At 38.1% G+C, this 17,920-nt stretch overlaps 1 protein-coding gene across 3 annotated transcripts in view; it reads left to right on the top strand.

Moving 5' to 3' along the window:
• Positions 1 to 17,920, top strand: part of ATL1 (atlastin GTPase 1) — a 100,867-nt gene that overhangs the window by 81,189 nt on the left and 1,758 nt on the right. For 2 of the 3 annotated variants that reach the window (XM_021941199.2, XM_009211513.4), the window contains 7 exons: positions 120 to 212; positions 1,225 to 1,363; positions 7,266 to 7,393; positions 8,492 to 8,548; positions 10,130 to 10,201; positions 14,675 to 15,106; positions 16,637 to 16,651. In XM_021941199.2, coding sequence (XP_021796891.1) covers positions 120 to 212; positions 1,225 to 1,363; positions 7,266 to 7,393; positions 8,492 to 8,548; positions 10,130 to 10,201; positions 14,675 to 15,106; positions 16,637 to 16,651 — 936 coding nt within the window. The remainder of the gene's footprint in view (positions 1 to 119; positions 213 to 1,224; positions 1,364 to 7,265; positions 7,394 to 8,491; positions 8,549 to 10,129; positions 10,202 to 14,674; positions 15,107 to 16,636; positions 16,652 to 17,920) is intronic. The other variant, XM_021941200.2, reaches the window with a different exon arrangement.

The following is a 17,920-nucleotide window of genomic DNA, read 5'->3' as shown; positions in this document are numbered from 1 at the left end:
ATTCAGCAATGTGGGAAAGAACGATATTCAAATGACAATGATATTATAATTGGTTTCTGTAAAAAGCAAAGGGAGGCACCTTAAAGTCCTCATATCTATCCTTTCTTATCATTTTTTAGAGTCTGATATTTCTTGTTCGAGACTGGAGTTTCCCATACGAATTTTCATATGGAGCTGATGGTGGTGCCAAATTCTTGGAAAAACGCCTCAAGGTTTGTTAGATATTTAGGTGCATGAAATTTCACTGACAATAATCTAGAATTATTTTTGTTGGATCATTTGGTGAATAGATACTCAGTAGCCACAATCTCATTTGTTATGATATTAATGACACCGGTAAAGAATTCTTTGTATATACCTATAAAACAAGAATTTACTCCTAAAGATAAAACTTTTACTTTGAAGAACTAAGTCACTTCAAGACTGATAGTGCAAATATCAAGATTCAGGTTTTAGTAGAAGTTTCAAAGCCAATGTAACATATATCTAATTTTGAAATCCCTGGAGTCAATCTTAGAACACAGAATGTAAAATTAGAAGGCCTTCCACTTTCTGCGTCGTGCTAGTTCAATACTGTACAAATTGTTACACTGAGCAGATATCACCAAAAGTGCCTACTGGGAAATCAGGGAGAAAGATCAAAATTTACAAAAATGTTCCTTGAAAATTGAGATCTCTGAACCTATTAGGTTTACAGTCATAATAGTTTGTCTATATTAAAAACTATCAACTATATATTTACATAAGGTGGGAGGTGAGGGTGATTTGGCTTGTAAGTAAACACCCAACTATTCAGATTCCATTCTAGAATTTAAATATACACTTACCAGGTGATAGGAGGCTGTCTTGAATATCTACTAAAAAGAAAGTAGAAATATCTTACTTTCTCTTTGTGGCTCCTATGAGTACTTTGAATTAAAATTTGGATTTGTAGAAACTAGCCAGAGTAAAGCCCTATTAATTTGTATTAAAAATGGGAAGGTCCATTTGAGTTAGTATAAGGGTAGACACTTGCTAATTATAACTATGCCATGTGTTTTCTATACTTAGACATGACTGTGTGTGGCAAACCACCCAAAACTTTCTTCTTTCTTTAGTAGCAGCCCTGTCGTGTCATTTTTATCATTGTGGGACCAAAAAGACATAGCAAATATAAGATGCCACAGAATTCCTTTGCAAAATTTATGATGAAAGTAGTTCAAACTTCAGAATGATTTATTGCAGGTCTCAGGGAACCAGCATGAAGAACTACAGAATGTCAGAAAACACATCCATTCCTGTTTCACCAACATTTCCTGTTTTCTGCTACCTCATCCTGGCTTAAAAGTAGCTACCAATCCAAACTTTGATGGAAAATTGAAAGGTTTGTGTCTTTTAGTGACTATGTTTGCATCACTTAGTCTGATTATAAAAATTTTATCTACTGGGCTTATGGCTGATAGTTTAGTTTATCTACTGATAGGAGGCTGATGATTAGAAATTGTCAGGAGAATAGGGCATCCTGGGCTGGTGCTCCTCCTTGGCGAACTGTGGGATTCTGTGGGCGCTGAATATATACACTGCCTGCAAAAATAGGCCAGATCCTGAGTTCACCTAGAAGGCAGTAACCGTTACCTTCTCATCTCTGTGCACTGAGAAGTGCTCCTTCATGTTTTTATGCTTCATTTTCCTTATCTACATGAAAAAGGAAAACAGATGTCTATAGTATTGGAATTCTGTATTAAGTTATATAATTAGAGATTGAGAGAAATGCTCTTTAAAACTGCTCCTAAATAATTTAATTATAAATTATAAAAACTTCACTAAAAATGGAATCTTGGTGGAAGAGGACCAGTTTCTTAAAAAAAAAAAAACCACTAGAGTGTTTTTCAAATAGTGTATACTTATAGGATGTAATTATGTCTTTAATAGAGGACTGATTGTTACATGATTCCAAAGCAGCTGGACTTGTTAAACAAACAAACAAACAAGAGCGGGAGGGGAGGTAGGAGTCTGGGAAAATGGAAGTTAATCTTTCCCAAAAGATATCCATCAGGGCTGTAGACATATGCTTTGTAGTTAATATGACATAGTTCAAAGACATGACTTTTTAACTTGAAAGCATGGTGTGGAATATACCACTGAATTCAGACATTTGTTTAATTTACTGTGGCCTTTGTGCGTCGTGCCAGGAGTGAGACAGTGACATTACAAGCTTTTCAGCACAATTGTTGTCAGAGGGATTTAAAATTACTTTAAAGAAAGGACAATACTGGCAGATTTGAAAAGCGAATGAATTATTTTTGTCCTTGTACCCATGACATTGACTCTCAGATACCTTATATTTAACTTTAGTAGTTAGTACCATAAATACAATACCAAATTTCTCAATCATTCATCAGCATGGTGCTTATACACATTTTGTCTTACTTTATACAACAGACTAGATAGCAGTAAGCATATGGTACATATGGATGACAGGCTTCTATAATTTCACTGTCACATTTATGAATTCCAACCCACTAGTGGATGCACAGATCTCAGTATTGTGCAATTACCTAATGGCTTTAATGTGTTTTGAATAAATTACATAAAGAAAGGCTTCTTACATAAAGAGAAAGCTTCTCTTTCTCCTCTGGAGTTGGGAGACATAAACAGGCAGAGGAGGGGTGCGCCTTCAACAACAGTCCTTTATTGGAACTAAAAATTACTGTGGCTTGTTCCATTACTGCAGTATACAGCTACAGATCTTGGAATAACTGATACTTTTTGCAATGAAAGAGCTCAGGGAGAGAGTTTAAGACAAATCATGCAAATGCAGAATCCTACTTATTATTTGTATTTTTTATTTTTAGAGACAGGGTCTCACTCTGTGGCCCAAGCTGGAGTGCAGTGGTGCAATCCTAGCTCACTGCAACCTTGAACTCCTGGCCTCCAGCCATCGTTTTGCCTCAGCCTCCCAAGTAGCTAGGACTAAAGGCACACACCACCATGTGCAGCTAATTGTTTTTTAAAATTTTTTGTAGAGATGAGGTCTTGCTGTGCTTCCAGGGCTGGTCTCAAACTTCTGGGTTCAATCAATCCTCCTATCTTGACCTCCCAAAGTATTGGGATTACAGGCGTGAGCCATTGCACCCAGCCACTTATTTTATTTTAGAGACAGGGTCTCACTCTGTCTCTCAGGCTGGAGTGCAGTGGTGCGATCATAACTCACTGCAGCCTTGAACTATTGAGCTCACGCAATCCTCCTGCTTCAGCCTCCCAAATAGGACTACAGGAGTGTGCCAGCATGCCCGGTCATTTATTTATTTATTTATTTTGCAGAGGTGGGGGTTTCACTATGTTGCCCAGGCTGGTCTTGAACTCCTGGCCTCAAGTGATGAATTACAGGAGCCACCGTGCTTGGCCAGAATCCCACTTTTTAAGACATTTGTTCTCCATCAAATTTTATTCACTTCTATGCATATATTGACCTACACAATTGGTTTACAGCTAACTATAAGTTATGAGTTTACCAAAGTGGCTCACCCAGGAAAAAGAGAAGTGAAAGGTAGCTTCAATTTCCATAAAAGTTCTGTTTTAATGAGACTTTTGTATCTTACAAGACTGCTGCTATAAGCCCTCTTGTGGGCAGAAAGGTTGTACTTTGCCTCCGTGTTTCTTTGGGCAGTTTTGAAAGTCTGCTATCTACATTATTTTTCTGTCCCACCCTGAATCTTACAGTTTGGTGTGATTTCTATCCAGGGTGTCTTGTCAGCTGACCATGATGTTTTCCAGAGGGCTGGCATCTCAGTGGTTGCCTCTGGTGAAGAAAAGTCTCTGAATAAACAATTATGCAAAAGTTGTTCTTTGATAATAGTTTCTCATATACTCTTTCACACACAGAAATAACTTTTAGCTCATTATCAATAGTAATCATTGTTATAATAACTATTTGTTCATGGTTGCTCAAAGTATTGCAATTATTATTATTTTACCTATGTCTAGTGTTATTAAAAACTGATAATACTATGATTAAATTTAACTACTATTAATTTAAGAGCTTCCCAAAAGGAAATGAAGAAGATTAAAGGCACTTAATCACATTCATTTATGCAACATTCAACCAGCTCTTATTGGGTGCTTACTGAATACCTACCCTAGCATTGCAAATACAATTTTTTAAATAACAAGGAGTTATCCTTTTTTTTTTTTTTTTTGAGGTTGCTCTGCATTATAGTACCATATGTAGAATGGGCAGATAGCCACATGATAAGATGTGGAGCTGCTTCCTTAGCAGCTGCGGTTAGACTTGAGAATGCATAGTCAAATGCGTGTTTCGAATCACTTATCAGAATCAGGAAATCCCGAGAAAATATCTTCCTTTGTTAATTTATACAGCAATACTATACTAGTGCATCTGCCCTGTGGAGTTCTTACAAAGCATGCATCATATTCTCAACTATTGTGGCAGATAACCACCACTTTGACCAAGCCACTAAAGTCCGTGGAAGATTTTACCATGGTGGAAGAAATAACCAAAGAAACTTACTGAACATAATTCTGAATCAGCTATTCATATATATTAATTGAACACTTGCAATGCCAAAGCTTATTAATACACCTCTGCAAATCAATTTGAACTGGTTTGCAGATTTTCTGGCTCATCTATTTACGGTGTTCAACTAACATTAGCAAGAGCTCACTACCTATGTATGTTATGAATATATTGTTCTTATTTTCTGAATCCAAAATTGGAATATGTAACATTGGTTCCAGTGAGAACAAAGATGGCTACTGCCATCTTCAGACACATTTTTTAATCCAAATGTGTGGTTAGATGCTGGTTACTTTAATGATAATTAATTACCACACTTGCTGGTGCATTAACACACAGTCATATCTTATTCCATTCCAATTGTATAAGGAATGTTTGGGGACAGAAATTTATATACATGTTTTGAAAGTGATTTTAAAGTGGTTTTATAAGAAGAAAACTTTGTTTTATTCAGAAACTCAAGAATTGGTACATTCTAGATGTATAGTAATACTCTACTAAAGATGAAAAAACATAAGATCATATAGCAAAAAAGAAACCTATTAGTATCAGTGAATACAGATACATGGCAGGCAATAAAACAAAACAGGAATGTGGTAACATAAATACAAATATCAGTATTGTATTCCAGTGAATACTGGTAACTAAAAAGCAAACCGCAATAATAAATCTATATATAGTATAAAGCAAAATTATCAGTGAAGATTGGTACAATGCAAACAACGAAGTAAGTTTGAATAAACTCCACTACAAGTACCCATAAATCATGGTCACTAGAATTTCAAAGTGGCACAAAACATGAAACAAAATAACTTTGAAAGATATCCAGCATCATGCTTGTGTGTGTCATAAAAGAAGTAAAGAAAACAAATTCTAACATAAAATAGTATTTCAGTGTAGCCCCAATGTTATAACTGGGGTTATAACAACAGGAAAAATGCAAACACAGTCTTAAGGTTTGAATCTTTAAGGCCTTCAAAATCACCAGCCCCAAAGCCTGAAAACTCAGTAACTCTACTAAAATTTAGATTTTTTAAAATTACAGGCAGTTACTGAATTTACTTAGGAACCAAGCAAGTCACTGGACAGATCATGCTTTTTTACATAGTATGTGTATTTTTCCATATATATATAATATGTGTGTGTGTATGTGTATATATATATGTATGTATGTATGTATTTTTTTTTCTTTTTTTGGAGACAGGGTCTTGCTCTGTCACACAGGCTGGAGTGTGGTGGCACAATCTCAGCTCACTACAACCTCCATCTCCGGGTTCAAGTGATTCTCCTGCCTCAGCCTCCAGAGTAGCTGGGACTATAGGCATGTGCCCCCATGCCTGGCTAAGTTTTTTTTTGTTTGTTTTTTGTTTTGTATTTTTAGTAGAGGTGGGGTTTCACCATGTTAGCCAAGATGGTCTCGATCTCCTGACCTCATGATCCACCTGCCTCAGCCTTCCAAAGTGCTGGGATTATAGGCGCGAGCCACTGCACCCAGCCATGTACAGCTAATTTTTATATTTTAATAGAGACAGGATTTCACCACGTTGGCCAGGCTGGTCTTGAACTCCTGACCTCAAATGATCCACCTGCCTCGGCCTCCCAAAGTGCTGGGATTACAGGCGGGAGCCACTCCACCTGGCCCCAATTTTTCCATATATTTGAAATAACAACTTAAGAAATTATCCCTGTGTTCAGAAGACTTCTCTGGTGATGATTTTCTATATTACTTTGCTAAGTCTGTAATGTTAAGCTTTAACCTACTGCTACAGCTTGGGTTATGCGTAATCAATTATATCAAACATGACAGCTACATAATGCATACTACCTCTCATCTGCTTAAGTGGCCTTTTCTTGCTGTTTTATTTTGTGTTGCTGAGTTCCACCACTAGAGGTAGCATCATTATCACTATCTTTTTGAACTCTGCAGTCCAGTTACCACAGCTTACCCAGTTTTGTACAATTCTTAGAAGATGGGCTCGCTATGCATGGAGCAATTTTTGGATGCATTTTCTGGAGGGAATGCATTATAATAAGCCAGTAAAAATCTGGTCTCTTCCCAATTTATGAGCCTATGTATATAAAACCATAAATAAGACTTAAAACACCAACTGGTTGTGGCTGGGCGTGGTGGCTCATGCCTGTAATCCCAGCACTTTGGGAGGCCGAGGCGGGCGGATCATGAGGTCAAGAGATCAAGACCATCATAGCCAACATGGTGAAACCCCACCTCTACTAAAAATACAAAAATTAGCTGGGCATAGTGGTGTGCACCTGTAGTCCCAGCTACTCAGGAGGCTAAGGCAGGAGAATCGCTTGAACCCAGGAGGTGGAGGTTGCAGTGAGCCAAGATGGCACCACTGCACTCCAGCCTGGGCGACAGAGCAAGATTCCATTTCAAAAACAAAACAAAACAAAAAAGCAAAACAAAACAAAAAAAACCTTCAACTGGTTATATGAATGGGTTACATACAAAGCATACATGTAAAACCAAGCAAGCTAACTTATAATATCAAGAAAGCTAATTTATAGGTGGAAGACAAGATACATATGAAACGGGAGTGGAAATTTGGGCAAGGAGAATCATTCACTGTGAGAAGAGCAGGTTTCAGGAGTTGCTTAAGTGATAGGGAAGTGCATGATGGCATTATCACTGGGGAGGAAATGGGGGAGATCAAAGGATGTTTTATTCTGTGGCATGGAAGACTGGGAAGGATTCCAAAAATAATAATGGATTTGCTTTTATTTGTAGAAATAGATGATGAATTCATCAAAAACTTGAAAATACTGATTCCTTGGCTACTTAGTCCTGAGAGCCTAGATATTAAAGAGATCAATGGGAATAAAATCACCTGCCGGGGTCTGGTGGAGTACTTCAAGGTATCACTCTGATTTCTAGAGCCTTTGTGAGTACTTAGATTTGACATATATTGGATCGCAATTCCTATAAACAAAAATTATGGACCCTATAATATGAGAGCAAAGGTACGAGGAATCTATAAAAAGGATTTTTAAAATCCCTTTAAAAAGCTTTTTCAAATCCTTTCAGAAAGCTTACTTTCTGAAATTATTCTTTTGAGGAAACCACATAAAGGTAACTTTACTGTCCCCTTTTATACTGAGGGAACTGTATTTTGAAATATGAATGTAAGAGCTGGAAAAGTCTTTTGGGGGAATGGGGTGTTTCCCAGGGCCCATGATCTATTCTGAATTTTACCTTCATAATTCTGAAGATTTTCCCCAAGGGGATACCTTTCTACTGAAGAAAATAGTTCCGCATTTCTTACTCTCTGCACCAAGAGCCAATATGAAGTGGAATTATTTTAAATTTGCATTTACCTGTTTGCCTTAGATAGCACTGAATACTTTTTACCAACCCATATATATCCTGGAGAATTTCAGTTAGCAACCCAATTGTGGACTGACACTCCAAGGACTAAAATATCAATTTTTAAAATTCATGCTTTGTCATTTAATATGCTGTCATATAAGTTCTGTAGGATTTATTTACCTTCATGATTGTCAGCAATAAATGTCATGTTATTTATCTAAAACATGAATTTTTACTGCGTGTAACACTGTGGAGGTGCTTACAATTTGGTAGGAGATTCAGAACCCTCACAAGGGTCTGTTCCATAAAGCTTATGACATCAGCAGGGTACAGATTCCTGTGGGTAACTGAAAAAGGGCGGTTACTCCCGGCAGAGGGGTCTAAGAACATTTTAAAGGGAGTGGCGTTGAGTTGAGCCTTTAAGAAGGGCCAGATTGGCAGACAGAGATGTTTGAAAAAGGCATTTCGGGAAAGGGAAACAACATGAACTAAGAAAAAAGGGAATTTAAGTATGAGAAAGATAAAATAGTTATAAGTTCCTGAAAATATTTTTGAAATGTCAAGAGCTTAGAATGCAATTTCATAGAATTAGAGGAAATATTGAATGGAATTGCTTGAACATGAATCTTTTTCTTTTTTTTTTTTAGGCTTATATAAAGATCTATCAAGGTGAAGAATTACCACATCCCAAATCCATGTTACAGGTATTTATTAATGAGGAGGCATGTTTTAAGACACGTGACTAAGGCTAAGATTTCTGGCTGTTGGAAATTACCAGATAATAATATTAGACAGAATGATTTATTGGAAGATTATTTGTCTAATTACTTTACCTATTTATGTTTTCATCTAAACATTTTTCACATAAACGTATTGCAGCCTCACTTGTGTTGAGACACACACACTTTATACCAAAGGGTTTTCATTCTCTTCGCACTAAATTTGTTTAGAAAACAGTCTTATATTATGATTTAGATTCATACATGTAACACACAGTAGAAAAGCAGGTCCAAGTTTTAAACAACTGTTTCTCCACAAACTTTTTTTTTTTTTTTAGACGGAGTCTCGCTCTCTCCCCCAGGCTGGAGTGCAGTGGCGCGATCTCGGCTCATTGCAAGCTCCGCCTCCCGGGTTCACGCCATTCTCCTGCCTCAGCCTCCCGAGTAGCTGGGACTACAGGTGCCCACCACCATGCCTGGCTAATTTTTTTGTATTTTTAGTAGAGACGGGGTTTCACCGTGTTAGCCGGGGTGTTCACCATGTCCTAGACCAGGATGGTCTCAATCTGCCTTGGCCTCCCAAAGTGCTGGGGTTACAGGCGTGAGCCACCGTGCCCAGCCTCCACAAACATTTTTGTTTTAAAAGGAGCCAGGCACGGTGGCATGTGCCTGTAGGCTCAGCTAGTCAGGAGGCTGAGGCAGGGGGATCACTTGAGTCCAGGAGTTTGAGTCCAGCCTGGGCAACATAGTGAGACCTCACGTATAAAAAATAAGTCAATATATTTTGGCTGGGAGTGGTGGCTTATGCTTGCAATCCCAGCACTTTGGGAGGCCGAGGTGGGCAGATCACGAGGTCAACAGATCGAGACCAGCCTTGCCAACATGGTGAAACCCCGTCTCTACTAAAAATACAAAAATTAGCTGGGCGTGGTGGCGCGAGCCTGTAGTCCCAGCTACTCGGGAGGCTGAGGCAGCAGAATTGCTTGAGCCCGGGAGGTGGAGGTTGCAGTGAGCCGAGATCATGCCACTGCACTCCAGCCTGGGCAACAGAGCAAGGCTCAGTCTCAAAAAAAATAAGAATGAAAAAAATAAATTTTAAAAAGGGAGAAACTAGTTTCCTTATATATTTTTTAAATGTAAGTTCTTAATAGTTCCTTTTTGTTATCAGTGATACACTCTTCTATCAGCAGCAGTCCTTAGACATATTTGTGTATATTAGTATTTATAAAATGTACTGTGTATTATTCCCCATGAGTTTGGGTTTATAGATATTTTTACTTCCCAGCATTTAATGACAGGTTAAAAAATATTTTTTGAGAGGAAAACTCTTCCAAATGAAAATTCATTTTAGAACTATTGTGTATTGAGTAAAAATCTGTTTATGCATTTTTGAAACTTTTTTTACTAATTTTTAAAATGTAGAAATATTGTAACCGTTTTAAATTACGTTGAGGACTTTGGTTTCTTGCACATTTCTTGCACATGATGCTCTGAAATGTGAACTGCCTGTGGAAGTTTAATCAATATGAACTGCATTTTACATCATATTTTGTACTTTGTCCAAAGGCCACAGCAGAAGCTAACAATTTAGCAGCCGTGGCAACTGCCAAGGACACATACAACAAAAAAATGGAAGAGGTAAGAATTAAATATTTTAAATGCTGTCTTAAACCAGTATTCTTCATGCAACTCATTCTCTTTTTTCTTCCATGTTACACTGTACACACATGCAATGTGGTGGCTTTGACTTTTTCCTCAGCCTGTATCATGTGTCTATTTATTATATTCCTGAAAAAAATTTTAAAACATTATGTGTGCAATTTTAAAGGCATTTTGAATGAATTGTCTCTCTCTGTAATATATTCCTATTCACATATTTGGGGGTGTGTCAGATCTTTCCACTATATATAAAATCTAGTAGCTAAAATAGCATGTGGTACCCTCACGTCTATGCCTCCTTATATTCCACAATTTTGGTATTTCTCTTAAAGATGAAACCTTTTAGGAAAAAAAAAAACCTTAAGGGCCAATATTTCTATTTATTACATTTCCTCATTTTAACACTCCAAATTAGGATGGATCTGATAATTATTGTGTATATGTACTACTGTGATAGATATTTTCTCTTGAAAATGTTATGAAATTAGGTTGGGTGTGGTGGCTCACGCCTGTAATCCCAACACTTTGGGAGGCCGAGGCACATGGATTGCCTGGGGTCAGGAGTTCGAGACCAGTCTGGCCAACATGGTGAAACCGTCTCTACTAAAAATACAAAAAAAATTAGCCAGGCATGGTGGCGTGTGCCTGTAATCCCAGCTACTTGGGAGGTTGAGGCAGGGTAATTGCTTGAACAAGGGAAGTGGAGGTTGCAGTGAGCCAAGATCGTGCCACTACACTCCAGCCTGGGCAACAGAGCAAGACTCTGTCTCAAAAAACGTTATGAAATTAAAATTGCATCCAAAATTGAAGTCTTAGAATCAATGAAAATGTAGTATATGGAGTGGCATTGTTTATGACATAAGGACAATCAGAATGAAAGAATTCTCTATAATAGTTAAATCTCAAATACAGGTATACCTCATTTTATTGAGCTTCACTTTCTTGCACTTTTTACAAATTGGATGTTGCTGGCACTCCTATGTGGAACAAGTCTGTTGACACCCTTTCTCCGACAGCATGTGCATGTCTGTGTCACATTTTGGTAATTCTCACAATTTTTCAAACTTTTTCATGATTATTATATCTGTTACGGCGACCTGTGATCAGCGATTGCTGATGTTACTATTGTAATTGTAATTGTTTCGGAGTGCCATTAACTGTGCTGTTATAAGATGCTGAACTTAATCGATAAATGTGTTTTCTGACTGCTCCATCAACCAGCAGTTCCTCCATCCCTCCCTCTCTGCAGTCCTCTTTTACCTGAAGCACAATAATATTGAAATTAGGCCAATTAATAACCCTACAATGGCCTCTAAGTGTTGAAGTTCAAAGAGACACATCTCTCACTTTAAATCAAAAGCTAGAAATGACTAAGCTTAGTGAAGAAAGCATATGAAAAGCTGACATAGGCCAAAAGCTAGGCCTTTGCACCAAATAGTTAGCCAGGCTGTGGATGCAAAGGAGAAGTTCTTAAAGGAAATTAAAAATGCTACTCCAGGCTGGGCACAGTGACTTATACCTGTTATCCCAGCAATTTGGGAGGGTTTTACACCTGTAATCCCAGCACTTTGGGAGGCTGAGACAGGTGGATTACTTGAGGTCAGGAGTTTGAGACCAGCCTGGCCAACATGGTGAAACCCTGTCTCTACTGAAAATACAAAAATCAGCCAGGCATAGTGGCACACGCCCGTAGTCTCAGTTACTCGGGAGGCTGAGGCAGGAGAATCGCTTGAACCCAGGAGGCAGAGGTTGCAGTGAGCCAAGATAATGCCACTGTACTGCAGCCTGGGTGACTGAGTGAGACTCTGTCTAAAAAAAAAAAGCTACTCCAGTGAACACACAGATTATAAAAAAGTGAAACAGCTTTTTTTGCTGACACAGAGAAAGCTTTAGTTTGGATAGAAAATCAAACCAGCCACAACATGCCCTTAAGCCAAAGCCTAATCCAGAGCAAGGCCCCTAACTCTGTTCAATTCTATGAATGCTGAAAGAGTTGGTAAAGATGCAGAATAAAGTTGGAAGCTAGCAGAGGTTTTTGGTTCATGAGATTTAAGAAGCCATCTCCGTAACATAAAGTGCAAGGTGAAGTAGCAAATCTTGATGTAGAAGCTACAGCAAGTTATCCAGAAGATCTACCTGAAATCATTGATGACGGTGGCCACACCAAACAGATTTTCAATGTAGATGAAATAGTCTTCTATTGGAAGATGCCATCCAGGACTTTCCCAGCTAGAGAGGAGAAGTCAATGCCTGGCTGCAAAGCTTGGAAGAACAGGCTGACTTTCTTGTAGCTAGTGACTTTAAGTTGAACGCAGTGTTCATTTACCATTCCCCAAATTCTAGGGCACTTAAGAATCATGCTAAATCTACTCTTGCTTGTGCTCTATTAATGGAACAACAAAGCCTACGTAACAGTACAGCTGTTTACACCATGGATTACTGAATATTTTAAGCCCACTATTGAGACCTACTAAGAAAAAGATTCCTTTCAAAATATTACTGCTCATTGGCATGAACTTATTCACCAAAGAGCGCTGATGGAGATGTATTTAAGGAAATTGAGGTTTTCAATGCCTGCTAACACAATATCCATTCTGCAGCCCAGGGATCAAGGAGTAATTTTGATTTTCAAATGTTAATAAGAAATACATTTTGTAAGGCTATAGCTGTCATAGATAGTGATTCTTCTGATAGATCTGGGCTTTGTACATTGAAAACCTTCCAGGAAAGATTCACCATTCTAGATGCCATGAAGAGAATCTGTGGTTTATAGGAGGCAAAAGTATCAGCATCAACAAGAATGTGGAAAAAGTTGATACCAACTCTTCTGGATGACTTTGAGGGGGGTTCAAGACTTCAGTGGAGGAAGGAAGTGCAGGTGTGGTGGAAACAGCAAGAGAACTTAAAAGTGGAGCCTGAAGATGTGACTCAATTGTGTAATCTCATTTAACGGATAAGGAGTTGCTTCCTATGGATAAGCAAAGACAGTGGTTTCTGGAGATGGAATCTACTCCTAGTGAAGATGCTGTGAACAGTGTTGAAATGACAACAAAGGGTTTAGAATATTTTTTATTGATACACAATAGATGTACATATTTTTGGAATACATATGATAAATTGATACATCCATATGTAAAGATCAAATCAGGGTAAGTGGGATATTTATCACCTTAAACATTTCTTTATGCTAGGAACATTTGAATTATTCTCTTCTGGCTATTTTGAATGTACAATATTGTTATTTACAGTCACCCTACTGAGCTATTGAACACTGTCTTACTTCTTCTAACTGTATATTTGTACCCATTAATCAACCTCTCTTCATTCCCTTCTCCCTGCCTTTTCCAGGGCTTTAAAATATTAAATAAAGTTAGTTGATAAAGCATTGACAGGGTTTGAGAGGATTGACTCCAATTTTTAAAGAAGTTCTGCTGTGAGTAATATGCTGTCAAACAGCATTCCAGGCTACAGAGAAATCTTTCATGAAAGGAAGTCTATCAATATGGCAAACTTTACTGTTGTCGTATTTTAAGAAATTGCCACAGCCACCTCAACCTTCAGCAACACCACCCTGATCAGTCAGCAGCCATCGACATCCAGGCGAGAGCCTCCACCAGCAGATTGATGTGCTGAAGCCTCAGATGATCCTTAGCATTTTTTTGCAATAAAGTGTTTTAAATTATGTACATGGTTTTTAGACGTGCTATTGCACACTTTAATAGACTGCTATATAATTATAAACATAACTTTTATATGCATCAGGAAATAAAAAAATCATGTGATTCACTTTATTACAGTGGTCTGGAACCAAACACGTATTATCTCTGAGGCATGGCTATAACCAAAGTGAATGAATGGTATGGTTAACTGAGATCACCCTTGTAACTTTTCAAAAACTTGAAAATGTGATTCAAGAACATTTAATATACTCCTACTTAGTTTCTGGAAGAAAATACTCAATGGGCTCCATTCAAACAAAAATCAGTAAAACTGCTAAACAATGTATTTCGCAGTTTACTTTGAGAGCTTTATAGCATTGATCATTGTTTATTAAACTTCATTGGTTAAAATGACTTTGGTGAAGATTTCCTAGAATTTGGATATATGTAGTTTTCTTAGATTTGGATTCATTCTGTGAATGAACTCAATTTTGTACTTCATGTTGTGTCACACATGTCTTTTCATCTTGAAGGACTTGAAGTGATGAATATTATTTTCCACGGCAAAAAGAGAAAAATGTAAAATGACTTTAAGCCACCTATAGAATACCAGTCCCATTTACAGTCATGCCTCATGGATAGAGGGTGGAAAGATGTGGGCTGAAAAAACATATATGCAGGCTCCTGATTATTCATGTATTCTAACAAACTCAACTAGCTAAGTGAAAAATTTTGATACAGTTGCCAGTTTTACTCTACATTGCATAAACGAATACTTCTCTGTCTGATACAGATTTGTGGTGGTGACAAACCATTTCTGGCCCCAAATGACTTGCAGAGCAAACACCTGCAACTTAAGGAAGAATCTGTGAAGCTATTCCGAGGGGTGAAGAAGATGGGTGGGGAAGAATTTAGCCGGCGTTACCTGCAGCAGTTGGAGAGTGAAATAGATGAACTTTACATCCAATATATCAAGCACAATGATAGCAAAAATATCTTCCATGCAGCTCGTACCCCAGCCACACTGTTTGTAGTCATCTTTATCACGTATGTGATTGCTGGTGTGACTGGATTCATCGGTTTGGACATCATAGCTAGCCTATGCAATATGATAATGGGACTGACCCTTATCACCCTGTGCACCTGGGCATATATCCGGTACTCTGGAGAATACCGAGAGCTAGGAGCTGTAATAGACCAGGTGGCTGCGGCTCTGTGGGACCAGGTAAGAACACTTTTAATTGACAACTAACTTCAGCACACATTTGAATGTCATCCGTGTGCCAGCCACTGCATTAGATGTTGGAAATAACACAGATCAACATGAATTGGGCCCCAGTCATCAAGAATGTTATGACCTGCCCAGATACGAACAACTAGCTATATAATACTGTGTAAAATGTGAAGTCCTATTTTCCAGTTAACATTTCAGCATTTAAAAAAAATACATCAATTTAGTAGTATATACATATTTTTTTCTTTTTCTGGGGGGTGGGGACAGTCTTGCTCTGTTGTCTAGGCTGGAGTGCAGTAGCATGATCTCAGCTCACTGCAACCTCCACCTCCCCAGCTCAAGCAATTCTTGTGCCTCAGCCTCTGGAGTAGATGGGACTACAGGTGCACACCACCATTCCCGGTTAGGTTTTTGTATTTTTTGTAGAAACGGGGTTTCACCATGTTGGCCAGCCTGGTCTCAAACTCCTGACCTCAAGCAATCTGCCCATCTCAGCCTCCCAAAGTGTTTGGATTACAGGCGTGAGCCACCCAGCCTACTTTTTATTATTCTAAAAATGTTAAATCTATTATAAGTTGTAAGAGAAAACAGCTTTTATTTAGCTAATTATGACTTGCATTAACATTATCTCATATTCACAACCTATGATTTGATTAGCATTAGCTTTGTTAGGAGCTATATGAACCACTATCGTTAAGTTGTCATCTCATTCTCTTTAGTTAAAAACTTCTGAAAGCAATATCAGATTACTTCCGATTGTTTCTGTACCTGCAGGCAGCAGGTAATAGCTACAGTTCTTCCAGCATTAAGAACATACTTATGGCTGGGTGCGGTGGCTCATGCCTGTAATCTCAGCACTTTGGGAGGCCAAGTTGGGTGGATCACCTGAGGTCGGGAGTTCAAGACCAGCCTGGCCAACATGGAGAAACCCCGTCTCTACTAAAAATACAAAACTAGCCAGTCATAGTGGCGCATGCCTGTAATCCCAGCTACTAGGGAGGCTGAGGCAGGAGAATCGCTTGAACCCAGGAGGCGGAGGTTGCGTTGAGCCAAGATCTTGCCATAGCACTCTAGCCTGGGCAAGAGGGAAACTCTGTCTCAAAAAAAAAAAAACAAAACAAAACATACTTATATATACTTTATAACATAATTGTAACATGCCCTTTGAAGGATCTAGCTGAGATAAACGAATGGTAGCACAATGGGAAATGAATTAAAAACTGGATCCTCTGAGCCACTGTCTCAAATAGTGTCTCAACTGTAAGATTTAAGAGGGGTTACTTGAGGTCAATGTCAAAACCCTCCTAGATATGTTATGCTAAAACCCATGAGGAATACAGAATTGAGTTCTTCAAAGATTCTGATAAAATATGTAATCTAAACTGAAAAATCTGCAGGAGTATCTCTTCTGTTCTTAAATGCTCACAAATTAATACTGTAAGCAAAGTTGAATATTATAATGCTGTTAATAAAGCAGGATATATACTTTTCTTTTTTCTTTTTAATCTGCCTTTGCCGCAGGGAAGTACAAATGAGGTAAGTTAAATTTTTTAAAATTCAGAGTTATATATTTGTAAACATTATGATATTCTTATTTTATAAACTGACCAGCCATTAAAGGATGTCTTTGTGTAGATTAGAACAATCTTTGGTGACTTCTAACATTTAAATTTGTAATTGTGAATTTTTCACATGGTCTTAAAATATTTAACTTATTCTAGACATCATGTATGATTTGATCTACACACACACAAAATTGAATATCATGAGTATTTGTTCCATGAATGTGTAGACAATTTCAAAATTCTTAAGCTCTGAAAAGGTGGACTCTGCTCTACTGCAGAGTAAAGCAAGCAGTTATGAAACTTGAGGAAATGTAACTACTGGAGGGTATTTAAATGTAGCTACAACCTTTAGAAGTTGTTTTTAACTTTAGCTTTTGACTGACAGTAATACATACCACTTTAAGCAGGGCCCAGGCCAGTATGTATGCTAACTCTCTTGGCAGACCTCAGGCCTGACCTGTACAGTAAGTGTTCATTTCTCCTATTGCACATGTGCAGCAACACTACATATCTCAGAAAAGACTCTAGGCATCCAGGAAGGAATCAGCTGTTACACTAAGAAAAAGTATCACTCTGGAATCATTTAAGTCATTATCTTCAGGAAGCAAAGCTGATCTTGAATAACTAGAGATAATTCTTTCCTCAGTTTCTACTGTGGCATATAACTGGATTATGTCCTCGAATCAAATACCCCTTAATATTTACAAGTCAATAAGAAGTTATTTCATGCAAAATTCAGTAAGCAAGCTCATTAAAAAAGCAAAAGCAAATTTCAACTTTGGAAATCAAAGCTTAAGAAAAAAATAAGTTAGAGAATTAGAATTGAATTGAATGCCTTAGAATCAGAATATAATGGAAGACAATACTATGCTGCACAAATATACATTCATAGATCTGAAGATGGTACCATTCAGACTTAATGCCGTAAGAAAATCAAGGCCAGGCGCGGTGGCTCACGCCTGTAATTCCAGCACTTGGGGAGACTGAGGTGGGCAGATCACTTTAGGTCAGGAGTTCGAGACCAGCCTAGCCAACATGGTGAAGCCCCATCTCTACTAAAAATACAAAAAATTAGCCAGGTGTGGTGGCGGGCACCTGTAGTCCCAGCCACTAGGGAGGCCGAGGCAAGAGAATAGCTTGAACCTGGGAGGCAGAGATTGCAGTGAGGCAAGATCGCACCACTGCACTCCAGCCTGAGCGACAAGAGTGAGACTCCAACTCAAAAAGAAAACAAGAAAAT

The sequence above is a fragment of the Papio anubis genome, chromosome 7 (genome assembly GCF_008728515.1).
Source record: "Papio anubis isolate 15944 chromosome 7, Panubis1.0, whole genome shotgun sequence".
NCBI lineage: Eukaryota > Metazoa > Chordata > Mammalia > Primates > Cercopithecidae > Papio > Papio anubis.
Note: the sequence above shows the minus strand (reverse complement) of the source record. Positions and strands in the feature narration are given on the sequence as shown.